The following is a 15,191-nucleotide window of genomic DNA, read 5'->3' on the forward strand; positions in this document are numbered from 1 at the left end:
CCTCCACTCCATTTATTATCCTAAATTAGATGCATCTGTTTGAGGTCGTTAGCTGCATAAAGACACCTGTCCAACCCATACAATCTGTAAGCATCCAACTACGTACATGGCCAAGACCAAAGAGCTGTCCAAAGACACTAGAGACAAAATTGTACAATTCCACAATGCTGGAAAGGGCTACGGGAAATTGCCAAGCAGCTTGGTGAAAAAAGGTCCACTGTTGGAGCAATCATTAGAAATTGGAAGAAACTAAACATGACTGTCAATCTCCCTCGGACTGGGGCTCCATGCAAGATCTCACCTCGTGGGGTCTCAATGATCCTAAGAAAGGTGAGGGAGAAATCAGCCAAGAACTACACGGCAGGAGCTGGTCAATGACCTGAAAAGAGCTGGGACCACCGTTTCCAAGGTTACTGTTGGTAATACACTAAGACGTCATGGTTTTAAATCATGCATGGCACGGAAGGTTCCCCTGCTTAAACCAGCACATGTCCAGGCCCGTCTTAAGTTTGCCAATGACCATTTGGATGATCCAGAGGAGTCATGAGAGAAAGTCATGTGGTCAGATGAGACCAAAATATAACTTTTTGGTCATAATTCCACTAAACGTGTTTGAAGGAAGAAGAATGATGAGAACCAAGAACACCATCCCTACTATGAAGCATGGGGGTGGTAGCATCATGCTTTGGGGGGTTTTTTCTACATGGGACCGGGCGACTGCACTGTATTAAGGAGAGGATGACTGGGGCCATGTATTGCAAGATTTTGGGGAACAACCTCCTTCCCTCAGTTGGAGCATTGAAGATGGGTCGAGGCTGAGTCTTCCTACATGACAATGACCCGAAGCACACAGCCAGGATAACCAAGGAGTGGCTCTGTAAGAAGCATATCTAGGTTCAGGCGTGGCCTAGCCAGTCTCCAGACCTAAACCCAATAGAGAATCTTTGGAGGGAGCTCAAACTCCGTGTTTCTCAGCGACAGGCTAGAAACCAGACTGATCTATAGAAGATCTGTGTGGAGGAGTTGGGCCAAAATCCCTCCTGCAGTGTGTGTAAACCTGGTGAAAAACTACAGGAAATGTTTGACCTCTGTAATGCAAACAAAGGCTACTGAACCAAATATTAATATTGATTTTCACAGGTGTTCAAATGCTTCTTTGCAGCTGTATCATACAAATAAATAGTTAAAAAAATCATACATTGTGATTTCTGGATTTTTTTTTAGATTAAGTCTCTCACAGTGGACATGCACCTACGATGACAATTTCAGATCCCTCCATGATTTCTAAGTGGGAGAACATGAAAATAGCAGGGTGTTCAAATACTTATTTTCCTCACTGTATAATGATCAAATCATAAAACGGATACTCACAAACATTTATTCAATGAGGGTCTACTTAGATATTTTAATGATCAAATATATAATATATCTGGTATTTCAGATAAACGGGAGACAGAAGACCAAAGAGATGTGGCAAATAAACTGAAGCACTTTTACTTCATCGAGTGTTATAGTCCACTCATCCAAATTATAAAATGCATCAGTTTGCAAAATGGTATAAATAGACACTATAATACTCAGTCACTGGCAGTATACCATCAGGACATATTTCACAAGGCAGCAGTTTTATAAGGAAGTTTATGTGAAGTGTTTACTTGTGATAAAAATAGTTAAGCATTAATGTCATGTATGTTTCTCATGTTTTTGGAAATGTATTTTAATTAGCAACTCAAACTATTTTTCACAAGCAAAAATTGACATGCATCTTTATTAAATGCAACATGCACATGCGCACGCACACACTCACTCACTCACTCACACTATACCTGTATGTATAATGAAAAAAGACATATGATCATAACCATATATGATATTTCTATTAAATTTGATCTGCATGTGTGATCTTTGCGGAATCTTTAAATTAATCAGATTGATTTCAAACATATAACTGTTATTTCAATGGCTGTCATATCTATTTTCGTTAGGTCACTCATGCTGTTCCATACATAGCCATTGCTTAGTGTGCAAGATAGCTTCAATAAAAGTTTGGATGAGAGCACAAGGAGCTCGGAGACTGGAGAAGATACAACTTGTGGTAAGATGCTGAAGTACCTTGCAGTGTATAACGTAGTTTGTCTAGACACTATACATTGTGCAGAATTACAATTTGAAGTTATTAGCCTGGAACAATGCATTTTTAATACATAAAGTAACTTAATCGATTTAAGTTATCTTGTTTGACCGACACATATGAGATGTTAATGCAATCAATATGTAACTAAATTACTTGACAGGGCTGTGGACATTTCATATGATACCAAGGGACAAGAAAGGTAGGTGACCCATACGTTGTATTACTGCTTTAGAGATGTATGTGAATATTACAGGAGCAACTTGGGAGTATATTATATTTGTGTGCTGCCAATAGTTAGTGTGCTAAGTCTTTAATTATTGAGTTAAGAGTTATTTATGTCACATTGTTATATTAATCAACTATACAGTAATTTACATGAATGTGTGTGGTAATGAAAAATATACTCAAAATAAGGGTAATTTGTTATGGCGTAACAAGTTTTTTTTGGTCTGATGGTTCCATGAAGAACCTTTTTGTGTCACGAAAAGCACTTTGTTGTGGAAAATAGTTGTTTTAAAATATAAAAGCTAAGTATTAAATGTTCTTGTATAAACCTTAGAGTGAGTGGCTCTTTTGGAACCAAAAACATTTCTGAATCTATGGCATCACTATTTTGTTTCCCAGTTTTAATAAACCGCCACCATGAGTACTGACGCGGAGATGGCCATTTATGGCAAAGCTGCCATTTACCTCCGTAAGCCTGAGAGGGAGAGAATTGAGGCTCAGAGCGCACCCTTTGATGCTAAGGCTGCCTGCTATGTGACTGATGTCAAAGAGCTGTACCTCAAAGGAACAATCAAGAGCAAAGATGGTGACAAAGTCACTGTTATTGTGCTTGATACTAAGGAGGTAAAATATCCACATTTCTCAAAAATCATCATTAAAAAAACGTACAAATCTGATGTTTGCTGAATCACTTTAACAGGAGAGAGTTGCTAAGGAGGCAAACATTAGCATTTTCCAAATTATCTACTCTGCCTTTAATAGGAGAAAACTGTTAAGGAGGCTGATGTTACCCCCATGAATCCACCCAAGTATGACAAGATTGAGGACATGGCCATGATGACCCATCTCAATGAAGCCTCTGTACTGTATAACCTCAAAGAGCGTTACGCAGCATGGATGATCTATGTAAGTGAAGCAGAAAATAAAACATCAATCAAGTTCATTATGACTGTGATGCTGCAATCGGATGGTTTCTCTGTTCATTTCAGACCTACTCAGGACTCTTCTGTGCTACTGTGAACCCCTACAAGTGGCTCCCAGTGTATGATTCAGAAGTGGTGGCTGCCTACAGAGGCAAAAAGCGTATGGAGGCCCCACCCCACATCTTCTCTGTCTCTGACAATGCCTATCAGTTCATGCTCATTGGTAAGTGCTGAATTTTGAAGGGCAAAGGGATATTGATTTGCTAAATTATGGTTTCTGGTATTAATGAATCAATTATCTAAACAAAATTACCATTCAATTTACAGACAGAGAGAACCAGTCTGTCCTGATCACGTACGTTTTTACTTTTATGAGATGTTAAAAACTGTTATATATTACTCTCATGAGATTTTTATTTGTCTTATCATATTCTGTCTGATAATCATCTCTTGTTATCCAGTGGAGAATCTGGTGCTGGAAAGACTGTAAACACCAAACGTGTCATTCAGTACTTTGCCACAGTTGCAGTGCATACTGACAAGAAGAAAGAAGGTGTCAGCCAAATGAAGGTGTGATACAAAAAGCAATGTTCTTAATACATAAAAATAAAACTCTCTTTTAATATTATTATTATTAATTTAAGTTGATACATTACCCTCCTAACTTCACAGGGATCTCTTGAGGACCAGATCATTGCTGCTAACCCTTTGCTTGAGGCTTATGGTAATGCCAAGACCGTTAGAAATGACAACTCCTCTCGTTTTGTAAGTTTTCAGTTTCAAGGAGTACAATAAGTTATTTTTATATATAAATATTTATTGTGAAAGCCTTGTTGCAACAAAAGCAATTTAAATGTATTTTATTTGAACAGGGTAAATTCATCAGAATTCACTTTGGCAACTCTGGAAAACTGGCTAGTGCTGATATTGAGACATGTAAGTGACAGTGAATGAGAATTTCCAATCTGAACTATAGGCAACTGTTTGATTACCACTAAATACTTAATTTCTTGACCAGACCTGCTGGAGAAATCTAGAGTGACATTCCAGCTTTCAGATGAGAGAGGCTACCACATCTTCTACCAGATGATGACCAACCACAAGCCTGAGCTGATTGGTAGGTCATTCAGAACTTTAAAATGGTAGATAATGTTGTAAAATACTCAACAATGCACTTTGTATGTAACAGAAATGACGCTCATCACCACCAACCCCTATGACTTCCCCATGTGCAGTCAGGGTCACATCACAGTGGCAAGCATTGATGATAAAGAAGAGCTGGTTGCCACTGATGTGAGTCATTATTTTTTGACAATTGCAATGATATCCTACATATATATGGCAGGTGCTATGGCTTATACCTATTTGTTATTTCCAGACTGCTATTGACATTCTGGGCTTTACTCATGAGGAGAAGATGGCCATCTACAAGTTCACAGGAGCAGTGCTGCATCATGGTAACATGAAGTTCAAGCAGAAGCAGCGTGAGGAACAGGCTGAGCCTGATGGCAATGAGGGTGAGACTTTGTGATTCTATTTGCATGTTGAAAAATGGTCATGGGACTAGATATAATACATTTGAGATTTCAACCACAAAATTCCAGATGCTGACAAAGTTGCATACCTTTTGGGCTTGAACTCTGCTGATATGCTGAAGGCTTTGTGCTACCCAAGAGTAAAGGTTGGAAATGAGTATGTGACCAAAGGTCAGACCGTGCCACAGGTATGTAGTAACATATGCAAACAACATCATTTTAAACATGACAATTATAAATCTGCCTAATAATTACAAAAGCATAGCTTCAAATTAAATGTACACTGTATTATATCTACAGGTCTACAACTCTGTTAGCGCTCTGGCCAAATCTATCTATGAGAGGATGTTTTTGTGGATGGTTGTTCGTATCAACCAGCAGTTGGACACAAAACAAGCCAGATCATCCTACATTGGTGTGCTGGATATCGCTGGCTTTGAGATTTTTGATGTAAGAATTATTCTCTTTTCTCCATTCTGATTCACATCAAAGTCCATTTACGGAAGTCTTGCCACTCGACGGCCATGTTTGCGATGGCTCTGAGCAGCAATTTGAGTCGTAGCAATATATTCATTTTTAAATCTATCTATTTAAATGGGGGAAGGCAGATATTTCTAAAATCACTGGCAAAAATCTAGATTAAACAGCATATTTCGGATCAATGATTAAAAAGGACATGAAATGTATCATAACTTTGTTTGAAAAGCCTATCTTGTGGCAAAAAATATGCTTTTTCTATGTCGCCTTCTCTACTTCCCCTATGCGCAGGCTGACAAGGGCCTAATAAGATCCCCGCCCCAGAAAATTGTTTTTGTAATATTAAAATCTGTGTTCATATCCAGTTTTCAGAAAATGTTTCTTTATCTCTCTCTCCAGTACAACAGTATGGAGCAGCTGTGCATCAACTTCACTAACGAGAAACTGCAACAGTTTTTCAACCACACCATGTTTGTGCTGGAACAAGAGGAGTACAAGAAGGAGGGCATTGTTTGGGCATTCATTGACTTTGGCATGGACTTGGCTGCTTGCATCGAGCTCATTGAGAAGGTTTTGACTGGTTTATAAAACTCTTCATGTAAATATTTCCGATTTTCAATCTCTGTGACACAATTATAAATCTCCTTTTTTAAAAACAGCCCATGGGTATATTCTCCATCCTTGAAGAAGAGTGCATGTTCCCCAAGGCCTCAGACGTTACATTCAAGAACAAGCTGTTTGATCAGCATCTTGGCAAGTGTAATGCTTTCCAGAAACCAAAGCCTGTCAAAGGCAAGCCCGAGGCTCACTTCTCCCTGGTTCACTATGCTGGAACTGTGGACTACAACGTTACTGGCTGGCTGGACAAGAACAAGGATCCACTGAATGAGTCTGTTATACAGCTGTACCAGAAGTCTTCTGTCAAACTGCTGAGTACTTTCTACCCACCTGTTATTGAAGGTAATTAAAAAACCCACTTTGTTAATGTAATGATTTACCAGTTACTCTAACTCTAAATTTGTATTGCACATATTTCTTCTCATTATATTATATGTGTTCATCTTTATCCTTCTTAAACAGAGAAGGGAGGAAAGGGAGGCAAGAAGAAGGGTGGTTCCATGCAGACTGTGTCTTCTCAGTTCAGAGTATGTCATTGTCCAAAATTACAAAACCAAATAATGATTGAATAAATGATGAATGATAACACTGAAACTGTGAGCGATGTTACAGGAGAATCTGGGCAAGCTAATGACCAATTTGAGGAGCACTCACCCCCACTTTGTACGTTGTCTAATTCCCAATGAGTCAAAGACTCCAGGTAAAATAATAAAGCACTCACATTAATTCTGATATTAAAAATATATTAAAGTTATGTTAATGAGAGGTGTTGTTCATCTACCAAACTAATGACATCCACTGTTTTATAGGTCTCATGGAGAACTTCCTGGTTATCCACCAGCTGAGGTGTAACGGTGTCCTGGAAGGTATCAGAATCTGCAGAAAGGGCTTCCCCAGCAGAATCCCCTATGCTGACTTCAAACAGAGGTAAATGGGACCATGAAAATGTTGATTCTTGTTTGAGGCTAATCTTCATAAAATCAAAGATGTAAAGCAGTTTGATTCATCCACAGATACAAGGTACTGAATGCCAGTGTTATCCCTGAGGGAACTTTCATGGACAACAAGAAAGCTTCTGAGAAACTCCTGGGATCCATCGATGTTGATCATGAAGAGTACAGATTTGGACACACAAAGGTTCACATTCTGCTTTACAATTATCTGTCTTTCAGAAATAATGTTTAGTATAAACTCCAAGTGGCGGTTTTATGGACAGGGAATCTTTCTAGTCCTAGACTAAAATACATGTTAGAGCTGTCCAAACTGAAAACAACTTGCACTGACATCTTTTGTCACACAAAGGAGAGAGAAACACAGGTTAAATATTATACGGACTATAAATTCCTAAATAATATTAATAAATACAAAAACTTTACATTCTAAAGCTGATGTCATAAGCTCCCCTGGTCAGAAAAACACTGCAAACCAGTATACAAGCGATGTCTAGGAACCCAAAACTCCAATGGACAGAAGAAAATCTTCACGGGAAGCAGTTTCCATCTGGCAAAAAGTGCAGCATCTCTACAAGCTCGTCAATGTTTCACAACTAGGCTAAATAAAAAGAAATTAAACAAAGTAAAAAGGTAGATAAAGGTTTAATATGATCATTAATATACTTAAAGCAGTTGAGATTTTGTAATGAAGACTTGTCGGGTTACCGCTTTTTTGTCTCAGCTCTACCATCTTGGTCTGGGCATAGACCAACATGGTCTGGGCATAGACTGCATCCTGCTCGCTGTGGTAACCTCGGAAAAATGAGAAAAGGCAGCTGAGAGTAGAGTACTGTTCTACCTTTGTTGCAACAAGTACATGTAGTACTAATGCAGCCTAAACTCTTAAAGGATTTGTATTAAAGAAGCATATGAGGTAGTTTGGATATATTCTTAAAATGGACACCACATTGCTTATTGCTACAAATTTAAAAGGTCGGATAAGTAAGATTTAAACCATTTTAAAGCTATTCCATTAAAGCAGACGTAAAGTCTTTGTAAGAGAGTAATGTGGTCAATGGTTTCGAATGCAGCACTAAAATCTTCAAGGCACCAATAACGAGATACAGTCACGGTCAGATGCCAAAAGCAGATCATTGGTAGCTCTGATCAACGCAGTCTCTGTACTGTGATGTCATTTAAATCCAGAGTTCTTCAATAATGTCATTCCTTTGGAGGAAGAAACAAAATTGAGATGAAACTACTTTTTTAAGTACTCTAGAAATGAAAGGTAGATCGATATAGGCCTGTAGTTACCTATTTCCTTAGGGCTGTGTTTTTTTTTACAATAGGCCTTATAAGAGCCACCTTAAATGCTTAAGGCACGCATCCTAGTGTCAGAGATCAGTTAAAAAAGGAGGAGGATCTATAATTTCTGGGAACATATCCGATCTAGTGCATTATGCCCTATTCACCATGTAGGACATACTAAATGTAAAAACAAGTGACTGATTTGAGGCGCTGCTTCTGCAGATCTCCTAGTGAAGGGGGCAGGACTCTTCAGATTCTAAAGCAGATTTGATTGGACAAGAACTTTGAAGAGAGGCTGAAGTTTAGTGTGATGTCATGGAATTTCTAGATTTTTTTAGCGTAAATTAAGGCTGTCAGTTTTAAACAATGATTTCTTATAAATTGGAATTTTGTCAGCGTGTAGTAGCATATCAGTTTATTGACGACCTTAAGGCTAATATACTTTTAATTGAAATGAAAAAAAACTTTCATTTTGATTTTACTTGGGCTTTGAAGCATATTAAAAACCTCACATATTATAAACAACATTAAAAACTTGATTTTCACCACAGGGGGTGGTCGGTGTCATTGTGTTGTTAGGCATGTTTGTAAAAACTACTAAATGTCCTAATTAAGCAAAAACCTAGTCCTGGATTAAGATGATCCCTGTCCGGGAAACTGCCCCAAAATTCTCTCTATTATTTTGCCTACATGCAGGTGTTCTTCAAAGCTGGTCTTCTGGGTACTCTTGAGGAGATGCGTGATGAGAAACTGGCTAATCTGGTCACAATGACTCAGGCTCTCTTCCGTGGTTTCCTCATGAGGAGAGAGTTTGTGAAGATGATGCAGAGGAGGTGAGCATAATGAAAAAAATAACTCTAATACTCATAGTAGTACTGATATGAATTACATTTAATGACTATTCATAGGGAGTCCATTTACACCATCCAATACAACATCCGCTCATTCATGAATGTCAAACACTGGCCATGGATGAAGGTTTACTACAAGATAAAACCTCTGCTGAAGAGTGCTGAGACTGAGAAGGAGCTGTCAGGTATGAAAGAGGAATTTACAAAATGCAAGGAAGATCTTGTCAAGGCTGAAGCTAAAAAGAAGGAGCTTGAAGAAAAGATGGTTGCTCTGCTGCAAGAGAAAAATGATCTGCAGCTGCAAGTGGCCTCTGTAAGTATACTTTATTGAACGCCAATTAATTAGAAATTGAGGTTTTCTTGCTTTTAAAAAGGAACTTTTTTTTTCTCAGGAATCTGATAATCTCTCAGATGCTGAGGAGAGGTGTGAGGGTTTGATCAAGAGCAAAATCCAGTTTGAAGCTAAACTGAAAGAGACGACTGAGAGACTGGAAGATGAAGAAGAAATCAATGCTGAACTTACAGCCAAGAAGAGGAAACTGGAAGATGAGTGTTCTGAACTGAAGAAAGACATTGATGACCTGGAGCTCACCTTGGCTAAAGTTGAGAAGGAGAAACATGCCACTGAGAATAAGGTTTTTGTTTTTTATTTGCTATTACACATTTGTTATAACATTTGAATCGGAAAAAAACAAGATCCTATGTTATCACATATCAGGTCAAGAACCTGACTGAGGAAATGGCATCTCAGGATGAGAGCGTTGCCAAGCTGACAAAGGAGAAGAAAGCTCTTCAAGAGGCACATCAGCAGACTCTGGACGATCTCCAGGCAGAGGAGGACAAAGTCAATACCCTGACCAAATCCAAGACAAAGCTTGAGCAACAAGTTGATGATGTGAGTATTTTTGCTATTATTAAAAAATATTTTTTGCCTACATTTATTTTAAAACATGGTCTATGTTGTCTCATAGCTTGAAGGTTCCCTGGAGCAAGAGAAGAAGCTCCGTATGGACCTTGAGAGAGCCAAGAGAAAGCTTGAAGGAGACCTTAAACTATCCCAGGAGACCACCATGGACCTGGAGAATGAGAAGCAGCAATCTGATGAGAAGCTGAAAAAGTTATTAAAAACATGCTTCAATTAATACTGTACTGTTGTCTTGTGACGTTTCATACATGGTTTTGTTAAATGCCTACAGGAAAGACTTTGAAACAAGCCAGCTGCTCAGTAAGATTGAAGATGAACAATCTCTTGGAGCTCAACTTCAAAAGAAGATCAAGGAGCTTCAGGTATTTTTAGAATGTTTGTGGCATTCTTCAAAAAGGTTAATTTAAGAATATTAAAGCAGATTTCAAAATTTGCTCTTGTAGGCACGCATTGAGGAGCTGGAGGAAGAGATTGAGGCTGAGCGTGCTGCTCGTGCAAAGGTTGAGAAGCAGAGAGCTGATCTTTCCAGGGAACTTGAGGAGATCAGCGAGAGACTTGAGGAAGCTGGAGGAGCAACTTCTGCTCAGATCGAGATGAACAAGAAGCGTGAAGCTGAATTTCAGAAGCTGCGTCGTGATCTGGAAGAGTCCACCCTTCAGCATGAAGCTACCGCTGCTGCCCTCCGCAAAAAACAGGCAGACAGTGTGGCCGAGCTGGGAGAGCAAATCGACAACCTCCAGCGTGTCAAGCAGAAGCTTGAGAAAGAAAAGAGTGAATACAAAATGGAGATTGATGATCTCTCCAGCAACATGGAGGCTGTTGCCAAAGCAAAGGTTGAGAATTGTTTTTCTAGAAGAATTCATGAAACATGACACGATTCTCAAAAGATCTAATGGTTTTGTTGTTTTCAGGGCAATCTTGAGAAGATGTGCCGCACACTGGAGGACCAACTCAGTGAAATCAAGACCAAGTACGATGAGAATGTTCGCCAAATAAATGACATGAGTGCTCAAAGAGCAAGACTTCAAACTGAAAATGGTAACAAAAAAATTGAGTGTTAAGCAATACATGAATATGTTCAAAGGAAAATTATTTTTAAAGAGTAATTGCAACAAACATACTTCACAGAGTTTAATAACTGACTGAAACAGATAAAGCACAATGTGACATAGTAAATCTAAATCTCACAAGGTGAGTTTGGCCGTCAGCTGGAGGAGAAGGAAGCTCTTGTTTCTCAGCTCACCAGAGGCAAACAAGCTTTCACTCAGCAAATTGAGGAGCTTAAGAGACATACTGAAGAGGAGGTTAAGGTGATACAACAGAATCATTGCTCCCTCACATTTGTCATTAACTACAAAACAAAGATAGTAGCATCTGATTTGTTCTTCTAGGCTAAGAATGCTTTGGCACATGCAGTGCAGTCAGCCCGTCATGACTGTGACCTGCTCCGTGAGCAGTTTGAGGAAGAGCAGGAGGCAAAGGCTGAGCTCCAGAGGGGAATGTCTAAAGCAAACAGTGAGGTTGCTCAGTGGAGAAGCAAATATGAAACCGATGCCGTTCAGCGCACAGAGGAACTTGAAGAGGCCAAGTATGAATTTCTGAAAAAAATATGTTATAATGTTTTTTCTTTATTACATGTTACATCGGCACCAATGGTCTTGTGGTTAGTGTGCCAAAATGAAGTGCGAGTGCCCTTGCGGTCACCCAAGTTCAATTCCTAATTCTAGTGTCGTTTCCCGTTCCCACCCCCCTTCTCTATACAAATACGTTCCTGTCTGTTCTCCACTGTCCTATTTTTGAAAAAAAAAACCTTTGTAAAAAAAATTACATATTACAGTGTGTTTTGACCGATGGTTACAATATGCACAACAGGAAGAAGCTGGCTCAGCGTCTGCAAGAGGCAGAAGAACAAATTGAGGCTGTAAACTCCAAATGTGCCTCTCTGGAGAAGACTAAGCAGAGACTTCAGGGTGAAGTGGAGGACCTTATGATAGATGTGGAGAGAGCAAATTCATTGGCTGCTAACCTTGACAAGAAACAGAGGAACTTTGACAAGGTAATTTGGTCATAAGGTTTTTAGAAATAGAACTATTTTTTCAGCACTCTACAAACTAATAATATTTACTCTGACCCAAAGGTTCTGGCAGATTGGAAGCAGAAGTACGAAGAGGGTCAGGCAGAGCTGGAAGGTGCCCAGAAAGAGACTCGCTCGCTCAGCACTGAACTGTTCAAGTTAAAGAATTCCTATGAAGAGTCTTTGGATCATCTGGAGACACTCAAGAGAGAAAACAAGAATCTGCAGCGTAAGAATGAAATTGTTCAATGCAATATTAACCTGAATGTGTCTTAATGTGTGTCTGGATTGCTAAATTTCAGTGAGTATTGTACTTTTCAGTATGGGCTGATCATATTTATGTCTATTCTGTAGAGGAGATCTCAGATCTGACTGAGCAGTTGGGTGAGACTGGTAAGAGCATTCATGAGCTGGAAAAGTCCAAGAAAACCGTAGAGACTGAGAAGGCTGAGATTCAAACCGCCCTGGAGGAGGCTGAAGTGAGTATCTGGAGATGAAGGAAGAAAGTAGACTTTAGATTAATATGCTATCTCAGGGTTCGGCAACCGTTTTTATTACATTGCGTACCGTTATATTTTTCTTGGTACTCACTGTGCCATATAAACATTATTGTTTAAAATTACGTTCAAATAATATCTCAATATAATTGTCCATTATACTTTATCTGTTTACAAATACTGTAACATTATAATCATTTGAGAAGAACAATTTTATTTTTACGGAAAAAGCATAATGCATTGATTAAATTAATTTGATAACAACTGTATTAATTTAACTAAAATAAATAAATGTTGTACAAGTAGGCTATTTTGGTCTGACTAGTAATGTAGTTAACTAATGTTAAAGGCTGGGTAAGTATTTTTTCAAAGCTTTAGAAAACGAAGTAGGGCCGAGTACCATAAGAAACTTATGTTGAGGAGAGAAAAGAGCAAGCGGAAATTAGAAAGACCGTAGAAAGAGCCATGTGATATTTATTATGTAAAAGTAAAGGGTCTGTGGATTTTAAGTATAAAAGAATATATCTAGAACCAGTGTGCTGGTTGTATTAACTCATGTTGTCTTGTTTTCCTTATTTAACAGGGCACCCTGGAGCATGAGGAGTCAAAGATTCTCCGTGTCCAGCTTGAGCTGAATCAGGTGAAGGGTGAGATTGACAGGAAGCTTGCAGAGAAGGATGAGGAGATGGAGCAGATCAAGAGAAACAGCCAGAGAATCATCGAATCCATGCAAAGCACACTGGACTCTGAAGTCAGGAGCAGAAATGATGCTCTGAGAATCAAGAAGAAGATGGAGGGAGATCTTAATGAGATGGAGATTCAGCTGAGCCATGCCAATCGACAGGCTGCTGAGGCCCAGAAACAGCTGAGGAATGTTCAGGGACAACTCAAGGTATGTGACTTCCCTTTCACTTTAGCATAAATGAAGAGCATACAGTATGCCTTGAATAATATTATTGAAGTATCTTTAGTAAAAGTTTAGACACAGGCTTGTAGAAAATCTAATGATATGTTCAGGATGCCCAACTTCATCTTGATGATGCCGTGAGAGGACATGAAGACATGAAGGAGCAGGCGGCCATGGTGGAGCGCAGAAATACTTTGATGCAAGCTGAGATTGAAGAGCTGAGAGTTGCTCTGGAGCAGACAGAGAGAGGTCGCAAAGTGGCTGAACAAGAGCTGGTGGATATCAGTGAGCGTGTTGGACTGCTGCACTCTCAGGTAACAACATTATCTTGTTATATTGTCTTGTCTTCTATTTTATTTTATTTATTTATTTGAACAGTGTTTTCTATTCTAATGTTTTTCATCCAATGTGTAGAACACAAGTCTCCTGAACACCAAGAAGAAGCTTGAGTCTGACCTTGTTCAGGTCCAGGGTGAAGTCGATGACACTGTACAGGAAGCAAGAAATGCAGAAGAGAAGGCCAAGAAGGCCATCACTGATGTGAGTAATGAAGAGCTACAGATTTAAAATATAGTTATGGTCCTAATTATTCGAAATGTAATGGTTTTGCAATCAATTTGATACAAGGGGATGTTCTTTTGAATTACAGGCTGCAATGATGGCTGAAGAGCTTAAGAAGGAGCAGGACACCAGCTCTCATCTGGAGAGGATGAAAAAGAATCTTGAGGTCACAGTAAAGGACCTGCAGCACCGTCTGGATGAGGCTGAAAATTTGGCCATGAAGGGAGGAAAGAAACAACTCCAGAAACTGGAAAGCAGAGTGAGTATTTTCAGAACCACATAAAACATAATTTTATTTACTGTCAAAATAATGTCTCTGCAAATTGTTGTTGAGGTTGTTGCCATTTTTGACATTGACAGTTAGTCAAATATTATACTGTTTCAAAATGACTAAGAGCACTAACCAAGTTGTACATTTCTGTATTACCCTATATGTTCTTCTGTAGGTTCGTGAGCTTGAGACTGAAGTTGAGGCTGAACAGAGACGTGGAGCTGATGCTGTTAAAGGTGTCCGCAAATATGAGAGGAGAGTAAAGGAGCTCACCTACCAGGTATCTTTTTAACCATGTTTATAGACACAAGTGTAAAAGTTAAACATGATTTATATTAAAACATTTAAAATGGGTTGTAGACAGATGAGGATAAGAAGAATGTCTCAAGACTTCAGGATCTAGTTGACAAGCTTCAGATGAAAGTTAAAGGATATAAGAGGCAGGCTGAAGAGGCGGTATGTAAAACATCAAACTGCAAACTTATTTACGAAGCGTAGTTTCTAACATGTCTAACATTTCTTTTTAAGGAGGAACAAGCCAACTCTACCCTGTCCAAGTTAAGGAAGGTGCAGCATGAGCTGGAGGAGTCTGAGGAGCGTGCTGACATTTCTGAGTCTCAGGTCAACAAACTCAGAGCCAAGAGCCGAGATGTTGGAAAGGTCAGTTGAATAACATTCTACACGGTCTGTAAATGTTTTGTTGCATTTACAAAGTTCAAATAAGTTAGCTTTTTCATTTAAATAAAAACACGAATATATTCCGAAAAGCATGGAGACTGCATTCAGCTTATGATTAAAAATTGTTTACTGGCAGTTCGTCTAATTTGCATCTTTTATCCTTAGGCAAAAGAAGAGTGACACCTACAACCTGAACCTAAAGGGAAAATCTACTTAAATCATATAATATGATATTTTGTGGAAAGTCCTTTTACAAATAAAATCAAGATAAAGAA

The 15,191-nt window shown here is 38.9% G+C and overlaps 1 protein-coding gene across 1 annotated transcript; it reads left to right on the forward strand.

The window, feature by feature from the left end:
- The first annotated feature begins 2,000 nt into the window (after positions 1-2,000).
- Positions 2,001-15,191, forward strand: LOC130419810 (myosin heavy chain, fast skeletal muscle-like). The gene is made up of 41 exons (XM_056746788.1): positions 2,001-2,095; positions 2,295-2,333; positions 2,759-2,983; positions 3,122-3,265; positions 3,349-3,505; positions 3,610-3,637; positions 3,744-3,852; positions 3,955-4,047; positions 4,155-4,218; positions 4,301-4,399; positions 4,472-4,575; positions 4,661-4,799; positions 4,887-5,005; positions 5,118-5,267; positions 5,694-5,864; positions 5,954-6,254; positions 6,375-6,439; positions 6,525-6,612; positions 6,722-6,839; positions 6,926-7,049; positions 8,849-8,985; positions 9,061-9,316; positions 9,396-9,638; positions 9,722-9,898; positions 9,975-10,120; positions 10,200-10,290; positions 10,372-10,761; positions 10,840-10,966; positions 11,120-11,238; positions 11,320-11,516; positions 11,801-11,984; positions 12,066-12,231; positions 12,357-12,481; positions 13,083-13,391; positions 13,517-13,720; positions 13,821-13,946; positions 14,056-14,226; positions 14,414-14,518; positions 14,599-14,694; positions 14,767-14,898; positions 15,082-15,191. Exons 3-41 carry the CDS (start codon positions 2,777-2,779, stop codon positions 15,094-15,096), a joined length of 5,796 nt encoding a protein of 1,931 aa, XP_056602766.1. The 5' UTR covers positions 2,001-2,095; positions 2,295-2,333; positions 2,759-2,776; the 3' UTR covers positions 15,097-15,191.

This window comes from Triplophysa dalaica, chromosome 4, assembly GCF_015846415.1.
Source record: "Triplophysa dalaica isolate WHDGS20190420 chromosome 4, ASM1584641v1, whole genome shotgun sequence".
Taxonomy (NCBI): Eukaryota; Metazoa; Chordata; class Actinopteri; order Cypriniformes; family Nemacheilidae; genus Triplophysa; species Triplophysa dalaica.